The sequence below is a fragment of the Rattus norvegicus genome, chromosome 8 (genome assembly GCF_036323735.1).
Source record: "Rattus norvegicus strain BN/NHsdMcwi chromosome 8, GRCr8, whole genome shotgun sequence".
Lineage (NCBI taxonomy): Eukaryota > Metazoa > Chordata > Mammalia > Rodentia > Muridae > Rattus > Rattus norvegicus.
In genome coordinates this window covers 110,151,226-110,165,973 of record NC_086026.1, presented here as the reverse complement: position 1 = coordinate 110,165,973, position 14,748 = coordinate 110,151,226, and the positions used below count along the sequence as shown (strand labels likewise).

Here is a 14,748-nt window from a genome sequence, read left to right as displayed (position 1 = left end):
GATGTTTGTTCCATCACCTTACTCGGGTTTACTCTGAAATAAACCTACCCCTACAAACAGCCACTTTTTTTTTTCATCTTAAAATCCCAAATTCAACCTCAACGTTATTCAAAAAGGTCTCTCTCAATCAAACACAGACATTGCATTTATAGCTATTGCCAACTTACGACTGAAGATCCCCTCTCTCTGACTTCTGGAACTGAAATTAGAAGCAGGCCACCAAGTTCATCCGACAGTTACATTATTTTGAGAATTTAAGCCCCAGTCCTCGTACTTCTATGTCAACTGCTTTAACCACTGCACCATCCTCCAGTCAGTAAATACTGACTTTGTATTGTTGATGAAACTGCTTCACATAGGACTAAGATGCCATCTAGAACTTTCAAAATTAGAGAGGATGTCTGCATTAAGGGCTGATACAAATCATAACTTTGAGCAGAAGTCAATGCTTAATTGCCAGTCTGAAAATCAAAATTATTGCCTACATGACAAACATGTCTTTTTTTTTTTTTTCCCCCCGGAGCTGGGGACCGAACCCAGGGCCTTGCGCTTCCTAGGTAAGCGCTCTACCACTGAGCTAAATCCCCAGCCCCACATGTCTGTTTACAATCTGGTTTACTAAGTATTTTATACCCACAGTTCAGATCTACAGTTCAGCAGGCAGTGAACCATTCCTTTCAAAATGACTGCTACTAGCTGACAACTACCTGTTCATCTTAGAGCTATGACAGAGATATATAACAGGATTGATTTCATGCCTGCTAAAGTAACATCCATTCAGCAACCTATGAGTCAGGAAATATTTTAGCTTCATAACCTTGCAATTAAAGAAATAATGAAGCAAAACTACCACAGACAGTAATCCTGCTAACAGATCTAGACAAAGTAAACTGGAAATCTTCACATGGTAAGGGACATTTGTCATTTATGTTAGGACACCAAAATAGCAGGATTAGCATAAGTCTTAAATTAGGTGAAGCCAGTTTTCAACAATTACTCTGGGGGCTTAAAGACTACACTGGGAAAAATATGACATATAAGGCAGAACTAAGAAGGAGAACTAAAATTACAAATAAGGCTTATGTGTTATAAACCACCGGCAAAGTCTGAAAGTTTGAATTACTATAATTCCACAGTAAGACATGAATGGATGATGGCTTGCTTCTTAAAGATAAGCAAAGAAAGATGTATCTAGAGATGGAATCAAATCCCAGTAGAGTTGCTAAAAACAGTAGAGGCATGCGCAAGAACAGGCTAGATAACCTGAGTACAATTCCCAGAACCCACATAAAGGTGGAGGAACTGTCACCAAAAGATTTTCCTTTAATTTCTGATGTGCCAGACACACCCAAAAATGATGAACAATGAACTCTTAATTTGGAAGAAAAAATGATAAACTGAGCATTAAAAATATAAAGAAGTCTTTCATAAAATAGTTGACGTGACAAACATTCTTGTCGAGTTAAGAAACTACTGAAACCATTCACACAACTAGCAATTGCTATCTTAATCAGTAGCCAGCAACATGGAACCAAATATCTCCTTAATTAAAACCATAATCACCAAAGACTCAAGTGACCATTTGCATTCTACATTATGATTTCTTCGAATATGGATATAGCTAGTAGTATAAACATAATCTTTAATAATGTCAGGAAAATAACTTTTGTTTCCACTTGAGTAGAAGATTTATTTTATTTCAAGTGTTATAACAGAACACATGACAACTGTGATTATGGCTATACTATTAACACAGACATAAAACAAAAATTAAGTATGACAACTGCAAGTTAAGACTATTCTAATGAAAATAGTAATTTAGGAAGAATAGCATAGTATACAGATTATGACATGCTTTCTACAGTGACAATTAAGACTTTAATGGTGTTGCTCCTGACAAAAAGTACTGGTGCTACTTGCTTTCAAAAGGTCAGGTAAATTCCTAGAAACACAAAATGTACCAATATCAATTCACAGAACAATAAAAAACCTCAATGAACGAGTAACAAGTAATATGATGTGTAATGATGGCACAAGTGGTAACTGTGGTACTTAGGAGATGAAAGCAGCAAGATCACAAGTTCAAAATCAACCTCAATTATACATAGGTAAAAGCCAGCCTGAACTACATTGAGAATCTGTTCCAAATAATAGTGGATTAAAATAATAAGTAAATAAGTTTATTATGTCGTGCATGCACATGGTGCACACCTTTAATCTCAGCACTCAGAAGGCAAAGGCAGGTGAATCTGAGTTCCAGGTCAGGCTGATCTACAGGGCAAGTTCCAGGGTGGCCAGGACTACAGAGAAACCCTGTCTGGGAAAATGTATGTATGTATGTATGTATGTATGTATGTATGTATGTATGTATGTATGTATGTATGCATGCATGCATGTCTGTCAAGGAAGGAAGGAAGGAAGGAAGGAAGGAAGGAAAGAAGGAAGGAAGGAGAAAGAACAAGTCCAAATAATTAAACAAAGTCAAAAATAAGAAAACTCTTTCAACAAAGAAAAAATCCTGAACCACATGGTTTCACAAATACAACCAAATAGAAAAAAAAAATTATTTCCTAGAATCAGGATATATTCAATAAACTTGACACATGACAAGAGAACTAAGGACAAACAAACAAACAAACAAACATAAGATCATTTTAATACACATAAATCATTTGATATGATTCAAACTTTCCTGAAAGTATTTACAAAAAAACAGAAAAACGAAAAACAAAATAACAAAAGTGCTTCAGTATATAAAGGCACATGTGACAAATCCACTTTCTTAGTGGAAAACCCACATAGTGAACAGAAAAACAGTTGAAAAGCTTTCTCTAAATACTGAGTAAGACAAACATAGCAACTTTTTTTTTATTTATTTTTTTTGTTTTTTTTTTCTTTTTTTCTTTTTTTTTTTATTAACTTGAGTATTTCTTATATACATTTCGAGTGTTATTCCCTTTCCCGGTTTCCGGGCAAACATCCCCCTCCCCCCTCCCCTTCCTTATGGGTGTTCCCCTCCCAACCCTCCCCCCATTGCTGCCCTCCCCCCATAGACTAGTTCACTGGGGGTTCAGTCTTAGCAGGACCCAGGGCTTCCCCTTCCACTGGTGCTCTTACTAGGATATTCATTGCTACCTATGGGGTCAGAGTCCAGGGTCAGTCCATGTATAGTCTTTAGGTAGTGGCTTAGTCCCTGGAAGCTCTGGTTGCTTGGCATAAACATAGCAACTTTTAATCAAGTTTGTTCAACATAATACAAGTTCTAGTCAAAGCTATTGAGATGAAATAAAAATGATCCAATTAAAACTCAAGAAAGTGACAGTACACTGGAAACACAAATCAACAAACAAAATTAGAATAAAAGAGAAATTGGTATACAAACTCCAACAACATTTACATATACCAAGAAGTGGGGAGGGGAAACCAGGCGTGTTGTTACACGCTTGTCATTCCAGCACTTGGGAAGCAGAGGGAGACGGGGAAAAGCCTAGAATTCATGTGACTGTCTCAAAAACATAAAAACGGGAGCTCATACCTGCCAAGGAAACATAAGGATGTGCAGCACTCTCTATAAAAGTTATGTATAATGGCACCAGTACAAGCAACCCCCTTGAGTGGAAAGCAAATAAAGACAGAACAATAAAGCTCACTGGCCAACCAACTTAGTGGAATTATTGAGCTTCAATGAGATACCCTGTATCAAAATATAAAAGGTGGAAGCCAGGCACTGTAGCATACAACTTCAATTTTAGCTCTTGGGAGGCAGAAGCAAGGAAATCTGAAGTCAAGACTAGCCTGGTTTACAAAATGAGTTCCAGAACCCCTAGAGATACACAGAAAAATCCTGTCTTGCCAATCCAAAATAAAAAAATAGGAAATTACAAAGGAAAGATATAAAACATCAACCTCTGTACTTTACATCACTTATTTTGCATCTCCTCAAACTGCACCCTCATACACCCAAGCCACTTAATACCAAAGGTAGCCAAATGTTGAAAGGTAAGTGCAAGAACATGAACACCAGAAGCCAATGTAATTTGGCACCATCAAACACAGTTCTGCTTCTACAGCAAGCCCTGGATACCCTAACGCACCTGAAGAAGAAGATTCTAACCTAAAATCCCATCTAGTGAAGATGATAGAGGCCTTTAAGGAGGATATAAATAACTCATTTAAAGATACACAAGGAAACACAGATAGAAGCCCTTAAAGAGGAAACGAACAAAGCACTTAAAGAAATGAAGAAAAGCACAATTAAACAGGTAAAGGAATTGAACAAAATGGTCCAATACTTAAAAATGAAAATAGATATAAGAAAGAAATAATACAGGAGGCAACCCAGGGGATGCTAAACCTAGGGAAGAGATCAGGGGCTACAGATGCAGTCATCACCAACAGAGTACAAGAGACAGCAGAGAGAACATGAAGCATATAAGATACCATAAAAGGTACTGACTGACACAAGGGCCAAAGAAAATACCAAGTGTAAAAGCTCCTGAGCCAAAACATCCAAGAAATGCAGTTATCAAAAGAGGTGGAAAACAACACTTCATACTCACGAAAGAGAAAATCCAGTAAGATGAAGCCTCAATTTTGAGCATCTATGCCCCAAATGCAACCGAAACCACACTCATAAAAGAAACTTTACAAAACACACACTGAACCTCTCACAATAATAGTGGGAGACTTCAACAGCCCACGCTCACCAATGACAGGTCATTGAAACAGAAACTAAACAGAGACACAATGAAACACAAGTTAGGAGCCAAATGGATTTAACAGATCTACAGAACATTCCACACTAAAACAAAAGACTACGCCTTCTTCTCGGCACCTCATGGTACCTTCTCCAAAATTGAACATGTAATTTGAAAGAAACAAAACCAGCCTCAAAAGACATAAAAAGACTGAAATAATGCCATACATTCTCTCAGAGCAGCACAGAGTACAGCTGAAATTCAATACGAACAACAACAACAGAAAGCAGCGCATTTGTGAAAATTAAACAACTCTACTCAATGCTAACTGGGTCAGAAAAGAAATAAAGAAAAAGATTCCAGAATTCAATGAAAATTAATGCACAACATTGCCAAACTCACGAAACACAATGAAAGCAGTTAAGAGGAAAATTCATAGCACTAAATGACTTCATCAAGAAACTGGAGACATCATACACTAGCAACTTAACATCACAAGAAGAACAAAAAGAAACAAACACACCCAAGAGGACCAGGGGGCAGGAAATAGTTAAACTAAAAAGTCAACAAAGAGAATGATACGAAGAACTGTTACAAAGCCAAGAACTGGATCTTTGAAATAAATCAAAAAGATAAACCCGGAACCAAACTAACTAAAGGTCACAGAGAAAGTTTCCAAAATAACAAAATCAGAAATGAAAAGGAAGACACAACAATAGAACCTAAGGAAATTTGTTTAAAAATCATCAAATCTTACTAAAAAAAAAAAAAGCCTACACTGGACAAAAATAGAAATTCTAAATGAAACGGATGATTTTCTAGACAGATACCACATACCAAAGTTAAATCAGGATCAGGTAAACTATCTGAACAGTTAGTTCACTTACCCCTAAGAAAATAAAAGCAGTCATTCAAAGACTCCTAACCAAAAAGAGCCCAGGACCAGATGGTTTTAGAGCAGAATTCTACCAGATCTTAAAAGAAGAGCTAATACCAATACTTCCAAACAAAACAGAAACAGAAGGAACACCACCTAATTCATTTTTGATGCCACACTTACTCTGATACCTAAACCACACAAAGACCCAACCAGAGAGAGAGAGAGAGAGAGAGAGAGAGAGAGAGAGAGAGAGAGAACTTCAAACCAATTTCACTTATATTGAAGCACAAATACTCAATAAAATTCTCACAAACCAAACCCAAGGACACATCAAAACCATCATTCACCACAAACACATAGGCTTCATCCCAGGATTCAGGGATGGGTCAATAGACCAAAATCCATCAACATAATCCACTACATAAACAAACTGAGAAAGATCATGTGATCATCTCATTAGATGCTGAAAAGGCCTTGACAAAATACAATAACCCTTGATATTGAAAGTCTTGGAAAGATCAGGAAATCGAGGCACATATCTAAATATAATAAATGCAATACACAGCAAACCAGCAGCCTCCATCATATTAAATGGAGAAAAACATGAAACAATCCCACTAAAATCAGGGACAAGTCAAGGACACCCACTTCTCCCTACCTATTCAATATAACACTCAAAGTTCTAGCCAGAGCAATTAGACAACAAAGGTGAATCAAGGGTATTGGAAAGAAAGAAGTCAAAGGTATCATTATTTGTGGATGATATAATAATATACATAAGCAACCCAAAAAATTCTAGCAGAAAACTTCTACAACTAACAAACAGGCTCAGCAAAGTGGCTGGATATAAAATTAACTCAACAAATCAGTAGCCTCCTTTATATAACAGACAAATAGTCTGAGAAAGAAATGAGGGAAACAACAGGCACAAATAATACAAAATATCTTGGTATAACTCTAACCAAGCAAGTGAAGGGTCTATATAGCAAGAAAATCAACTCCCTGGAGAAAGAAAGAAAGAAAGAAAGAAAGAGAGAGAGAGAGAGAGAGAGAGAGAGAGAGAGAGAGAGAGAGAGAAATATGAGGCAGTGTGGAGTAAGGGCGGGGAACCTCTAGGAAATTAGAGAGAGGCCACAGGGAGTGTGTTTGCTCCAGGCAGGAAATATGGAACGAAGTGGTGCAATGTGTTAACGAGGAGAATAATATAGAAAGAATACATAGTGTAGCAGGGATAGAACGGTAGGCAGGGAAGATGACAGAAGGAAGATGACAGAAGGCAGGAGAGAGAACTAACACGAAAGACATATTGAAATTTTCACATAGAAACCTCCTACTGGAGAAGATTCCTAAAATATATAAATATATTCCTAAAATATATGAATGCATACATACTCTTTATATACATACTCTTTATACTATCTAAAATGGGGCAAAATGCCCATACTAGACACCATAGGATAACAAGAAGCCCAGTGTCAGGAATAAGCTGTCTATTTTGGAGCAGTTGGCAAGTATACCCCACAGACCCCCAAACATTACAGGTCAGTGTTCTTGGTCGGTCACCCGCCAGAACTTGACAATAGGATGTTATTCTGAAGACAGAATATTCTTAAGTCCTAGAACAAGGAGAAATCAAGCTGGTATTGACCCATAGTTTTATCCCTACTGCTTACTGTCCACAGTGCTGGAATGTGCTATATAATACACTACTAGAGAAGAGGAAAAAAAAAATCACCAATCTTACCCAAGTATGAACCTTAGCTTAAAAAAGTGACCCAGATTGGCAAGACATGTCCACTGATGCAACAGTGACAACATAGCTCCACCAGTTAAAATCTGTACCTGGCACCATTATTGGGGCTCTCTAGGGAAGAACCTACTACTACTTAATATGCTGCTAAACAGACAGTATTAAACTGAGCTCTAATCATTTAATATTATCCCTGAACATTAGTGCAAACCCTCATCAGAGAAGCTTTCTTTACTTCAGCAGACGCCAATTAACACAGAGAACCACAACTGATCAAGGTGCAAAGAAAAAGAGACTTTAGTGTGCTCTAGCCCCTATACCAAAGGCTCGAAGACCTGAGAGTATCGAGCAAAGATTATAAAAACCATATGTGGCGAATGACCACAATTAAGAAAGCATGAATAAAACCTGTGCAGGCCAGTGGAAGGGGAAGCCCTGGGTCCTGCTAAGACTGAACCCCCAGTGAACTAGACTATGGGGGGAGGGCGGCAATGGGGGGAGGGTTGGGAGGGGAACACCCATAAGGAAGGGGAGGGGGTGGGGGATGTTTGCCCGGAAACCGGGAAAGGGAATAACACTTGAAATGTATATAAGAAATACTCAAGTTAATAAAAAAAAAATTATATTTATACCAAAAAAAAAAAAAAAAACCTGTGCAGGACTAAGCATGCATGAGACCAGTCGGTCAGTCAGTTTGTTAGTCAGTCAGTCAGTCAGTCTACCTACTCACCAAGCATGGAAAATGGAAATGGGCATGAAGTTCCAGCCCCTAGTTAAGAGCTACTTGTAGTTCACAGCTGCTGTGAGAGGGAAAGAGTTTTCATGAAGGATGCCTTCTCTGGTAGACACACCCCCATACAATTAAGATGACCCATCCAAAAGTATATAGGCAGCATAAACTACACATGCTGGGTTTGGGGTTTTTGTTTCTACTTCCCTCTCCCACTCCCCAAACAGTGTTTCTCTGTATAGCCTTGGCTATCCTGCATCTATCTCTGTGACCAAGCTGGCTTCGAACTCACAAAGATTCACCTGCCTCTGCCTGCTGAGCACTGGATTAAAGGCATGTGTAGCCAATACCCAGCTTTGTTTCTGTTTTTTTTTTTTTTTTTTTTTAAACACAAAATTGGGTGAGTAGAGAATTGGGGAAGGTTCTGGAAGAATTTGGACAAAAGGTAAGTATGACCAAAATATACCAAATGAAATTCTCAAAGAACTAATTAAAAAGGAGAAAATAAATAATATCTAAAAAAAAATACACTTAAACTGAAGAATGTTTTAAACTCTATAACGAAAACTACAAAACAAATATTTTAAAAAATACAAAATAGTGGAAATATATCCCACATTAAAAAACTGAAATATTGTAAAACTGTTTCCAATGCTTAACATAATCTATACATTAAAAAAATACTTATCAAAATACCAGTAATTTTCAAAGAAATACCGGAATTCTAAAAATTGAATGATACCATAAAAGATTCTGAATAGCAGGGGGGGACCCCCGCAAAGTACAAGCATCAAATCCCTAACTTCAAACACACTATAGCTACGTCATACAACAGAACATTACTGGTCCCCCAAAAAAGTGATATAGGACAACAGAACAAATCAAGATCCAAAAGTAGTCCGCTTTAGTTTTTTAAATTATATTTTCCAAGAACATACATCAGAGAAAAGAGAGTCAACACATGGCTGTATATGCAGAAATATGAAATGATCTCTAACCAGTTAAAAAACAATGTTATAGACTTAAACGTAAAACCAAAACCATTAACCTGGCATAAAAAGAAAATGGGAAAGAGCTTGCAACAACAGTAAGGAAAACGGCATTTTGGAAAAGATCTCAAACCACATGTAACAAAAGCACAAGAGAACAATGGAATCATGTCAAACTAAAATGCTTCTATGCAACAAAAGAAATCAATACAGAACAAAAGACTTTACATTAAACGGGGAAGAACATTTTCTAATTAACTGTAAGACTAATAATATATAAATTATAGAAGGAATTCAAAATGATCCAAATTAAAAATAAACAGAAATTAAACTTTAAAAGAGAATATCAATAGATAATGAGTAAATGAAAATATACTTAATATGACTTACTGATCAATGGGGAAATACCAATCAAAACAACTAAAAGATGCCATCTCACTCCAATGATGTTGTTACTAACAGGGTAAAATAACCAATACAAATGAAGATAAAGAAACTGGATAATCCTCAAAGACTGCTGAAAGAATTTAAATTAGAACAATCATTATAGAGACAGTATAGAGACTTCTTACAAAATTAAACTGGAGCCATCTCATTACTAGATAGATATTAAAAGAAAAAGAAAAAAAACACTTAGCAACATTCCTACACTTATTACAGAATTACTTGTAATAAATCAATCTACACAATCAACTTAGTCATCTATTAATAAGAAAATATGGTATGAACACATAAAAAAGGACAGAATCCTGCCATATTTTACAATGAGAACCAACCTAGAAGACTACTCTATCAAGTGAAAGAATCAAGCACATACAAAGAAAAACCTACTAAATATCCCCAGAAGCTTAAACAAAACCTCAGAATGAGAGGGGAACAATGGTTAACATAGGCTGGGAAGGATAGGGTGAAGGGATATAATACAGAAGTTGATTAAGTAATTAATTACAATTAGAAGGATTCAAGTCTAGTGTTCTAGAACAGTAGTAGAACTATCATTAACAATAAATTTATAATTTGAAATGATAAGAATACAATTTGAACATGCCTACTATAAAATTGTTATGTCTAATATGAATGGATACATTAATAGTCTGAATTAGTCACTTTACATTTTATATATGTATCAAAAATACTTTAGGTCTTAGTGAAAAATTTTTGTGACAGACCAAAATTTAATTCCCAGAACCCATGTATGATGCTGGGTGGTCAAGATGGCCTGCCTCTAATTACAACCTGAGAAACCTGAGGTAAGAAGCTGACTAGTTCATTTAAGATATATATATACTCTAGACTCATCTGAAAAACCCTACCTCAATGAATATGGTGAAAAACTATACATATATATTTAGGGCACAGATATCCGGCACAAATATACAAGCAGAAACAAGCACCAACATACAAATAAATATGTTCATCCACACATGTACAAAAATCACACTCACATAAAAAAAAGAAAAGCATCACAGAAATATATAAAATTATTACATGCCAATTAACATCTTCAAAAAAAGGACTGGCAAGAAGTCTCAGTAGGTAAAGGTACTTGTTGTTAAGCCTGACCACTGAGTATCTTTTCTGAAATCCACACAGTAGAGGGAGAGAACAGACTCCTACAAACTGACCTCTGACCTCCATAGGAATGTTTGTACATATGCATAAAAGAGCATATGTATGTATACAAACACACACAAAACCATGTAAATCTCAAATAAAAAATAGAAATAATGAGAAACTTAATGAGTGAGATAAAAATGTTTACCAGGGAGGGGGAGGGGTTAGGGGGAGGTTGGCCTGGAAACCAGGAAAGGGAATAACAATCGAAATGTAAATAAGAAATACCCAAGTTAATAAAGATGGAAAAAAAAGTTTACCAACCAAAATCTGAGACTACTCAAAACAGATGGTTTATAGAAAATTTCCTATCATTCTTGAAAATAGGTTATTTTTGACATGACTCAAATATGATCATTCTGATGACCATAGATTTCCATCAAAACTCCAGTCACATCTGTCACAAGAGGTAATCACTTAGACATACAATATTTTAAACCAAGAATAGCACACTGAGACTTAGCTGTATACATATCAAAATTAAAATACTACTACAACCTGCTCAAGAGGTGATTAATTATCTTGAAGGAAAATGATACAAGCAGTCCTTAGTCTGAAATCTTTAAATTGGAAAACAAATTTCCATAAATCCTAGAGAAGCAAAGTAACCTGCCCATTCTCTCAGAATAATCACATGGGAGTATAAGAAACTAAAAAAATCTCAAACTAATTACAAGATTCCTTCACTCTTCCCAAAATGTTTGTGTACGGAAAGCTGTATGAACAAATATGTCTTCAAATGAGTATTATGAAGACTACAAAGCATGATTTCTCCACTGTTTGCCCTTTAAATAAAGGTCATACAATCAAAAAATATACAAGAAGCAACTACACAGCCAAACGGAAGAATTCTCCCATGTTTTGTTTGAAGGGTGGCCCTAAAATAGAAATTCTAGCAAAAGGGCAATAACAACCACATTTTTAAAATCACATTGAATAACTCACTACAAAAGATCTACCTATCTGGGCTGGAGAGATGGCTCAGGAGTTAAGAGCACTGACTGCTCTTCCAAAGCTCCTGAGTTCAATTCCCAGAAACCGCATGGCTCACAACCATCTGTAATAGAATACAATACCCTCTTCTAGTGTGTCTGAAGACAGCTACAGTATGTACTCACATACATAAAATAAATAAATCTTTTAAAAAAGGATCTACTGATCTTCCTATATACACAATAAGTACACAATAAGTGGTCAAACACTGTAGCTGTTTGAATAAGAACAGCCCTCACAGACTCATATATTTGAATGCTGAGCTATCATGGGAGACACTAGAAAGGAATTAGGAGGTACTGTCTTGTTGGAGGAAGTGTATCACTGGTGAGGGGTGTAAGATTTTAAAGGTGCCAAGCCATGCCCGGTGTCTTTCTCCTCTATTGCCTGAAGATATAGATATAGAACTCATAACTACTTCTCCAACACCATGTCTCCACCATGAAGATAATGGACTGAGCCTATGAAACTGTAAGCAAGACTCAATTAAATGCTTTCCTATGGAAGAGCTGCCTTGGGCATGGTCTCTCTTGTCAGCAATAGAATACTGACTAAGACAAATACTATACCCTTAAAGTATAAGAGGTAGATTTTATCTGCTTTAAAAGTATGATGATAGTAACTAAGTAGGATGTCCCTTACTTGTTTGCTTTTATAATAGTGACATTTTATATTTTTGTTTTCACCTACTCCAAGCTAATTTTGATTCTAAGGTTGGTCATAAAATCCAAATTTTCCTCACCTTCTTATCTTGGACCTAGTCAACAAAGATAAATTAAAACTTCTAGTACCATATCTTGCCCAAAAGAAACTCCTAAGATCCTCCTCTTAACAAAGAAGGGTCTTGCTCCATAGTCTGCAGTTGAGGGCAAAGATCAGTATTTCTTAACTGCAATTCATTCAACATTCCCTCAGTGCTTTCAACAACCAACATACAAAGTAAGAACAAGAAGAATGCTAACACAAACAAGTAGTAGTGAGTTTCCCTTATCCAATCTAAAATCGCCATATATCTGATGAAGTTTCAACAGCATCCCAAAAGAACCAGACTCAAAGGGATTCTAGATAGCTAACTATAATAAAGTTCCTGAAAAATGACACGAATTAATTGGCATTGAGGTATTTACCCCTTCTCCCATACCTTGCCCTATGTATGTCTTCAGTTGTAATAATGATAATAAACTGTTAAAAGAATGTCCCTAAATTCTGTGAAAGGATTTTCCCTAAATTCTTTGAACTGTTCAAATAAATCTATCAAATCCAAGGGGCACATTGGGAGAATCTCATATAGATAGTTGGTTAAAAGCACAGGGAAAACAAAGAGGGAGGACTTGTGAAAGAAATGAGGGAGGAGGATGGTAAAAATATTAGAGACTGAGACCTCAACACTGACATCAGATATTATGCTAAAAGTGAAACAGTTTGCAGAACACCTAGCTGGTAATTAATGCTACAAAGTGACAACTTGGTTTTTGGTGGGGAGAAACACTCACACCTTTTAATGACAAAAAAAGCTTTCAATGCTGACTGAGAGCTAAACAGAGGATAGCTTATTCAAATACAAGAACACATAAACTGGAAGAGTTACAGAAGGACTGTCTAGATTTATCTTTAAAAATGGCATAGGAAGAGAAAAAGGTAGAGAGATGACTGGCCATACTGATATCTTTTGAAGCTCAAAATGAAAATACAGGAAGGTTTATGCTAGTATATCTTCTATAAAGAAAGCTAAGATTTTTCATAAGAACTTTCATAAAAAAGAAAAACCTGGTTATAATAGAAAATCAGATCACAGACAAACGAAAACATAAGTAGTAACATATTGATATATTTGTACTATCTCTCAAAGTTTATTATACTTGAATGCTACCTGACACTCATAGACTTTGTAAAGATACCCCTCAAAGTAGTTAGACCCTGCACTCTTCTAAATTTCCAACTCATGAATCATTAAGTCTACATATTAAAATTTGACTGGAGCCTTAAAATATTACTATGAAAATGTACATTAAGCTGCTATCAGAAGGGCAAAGATCAGTATTTCTTAACTGCAGTTCATCCAACATCCCCTCTGTGATTTCAAGTACAGAGAGTGAAGATGCTACACACTTTCCTTCTCTGAAACGGCTAAGCCAAAGCAAAGTTCCCAAGAATCTCTTCTATGTTACTGGAGTAAAAACCATAAACTATTAACAGCATTAACACTAGAATTGACAAACAATTTATTTCAAGCTTATTTATGGGAAAGTATTGCAGCATAAAGACAAAACATAATACATACTGGAGGCCGGCCAGGACGACCCCTTTTTCTCTTTCCTTTGACCTCTGTTTCTTCAAGTTCGCTGCCAGCATCAGAATGGGCAGTAGTTTCATTAGTTGAATCCCTAGAAAATGCCAGATTATTGTAGTGAGCAAATTAGTAAATAAATATAATTCAGTTCTTTTCTACTATTTCCCTTCCCTAGGATCACTGACAAAAAGCAATTTAACATTTCTATTTTCAGAAATTTCAATAAACCAAAATATATACACTCCCTATCCAATGTTACATAGCACTAATAAAATTTATCATCAAAATAAAAAAGGAATTTAATGTGGAAATGACAGCTACTCACTCTATAAAATACAAAGTATAACTGAAAGACTAATTCTTTAAGATAAAAAATTGGCTTGAAGGGAAATTTATAACCTCATGTAAGGCTATCAGTATATGCTAGTAAATGTCTCATATGTGCTCCTTCAAAAGAACAGCACATGAAAGATCAATAGTACAATAGTACACAAGTGATGTACAATAATAAAAATAAAATCCTCTTGATTGTAAATTCCATTCAGCTAACTGGATATCACAAAATTATTATTTTTGACAAACTCTTATTAGTGCTCTTTTTAATGACTAGGGTAAGTGCAATGAAGAGACACGTGATGGGCTATCACTTGGCAGTCGATACAGTGACTTCTGTGTTGAATTAGATAACAGTTCTCAATACTGAAACAGAATAATATTTCCAACTTTGGAGGTTATCATAACTATCTGATACACCTTTACTTTACATTAGTTACAATTTATCATTTTGTTACATCGCCAGCTAGCA

General features: G+C 35.9%; 1 protein-coding gene across 6 annotated transcripts in view; it reads right to left on the bottom strand.

The window, feature by feature from the left end:
• The window catches only part of Stag1 (STAG1 cohesin complex component), a 385,686-nt gene that overhangs the window by 277,693 nt on the left and 93,245 nt on the right, over positions 1-14,748 (bottom strand). For all 6 annotated transcript variants that reach the window (XM_006243631.3, XM_039081553.2, XM_039081554.2 and 3 more), the window contains one exon: positions 13,935-14,037. In XM_006243631.3, coding sequence (XP_006243693.1) covers positions 13,935-14,037 — 103 coding nt within the window. The remainder of the gene's footprint in view (positions 1-13,934; positions 14,038-14,748) is intronic.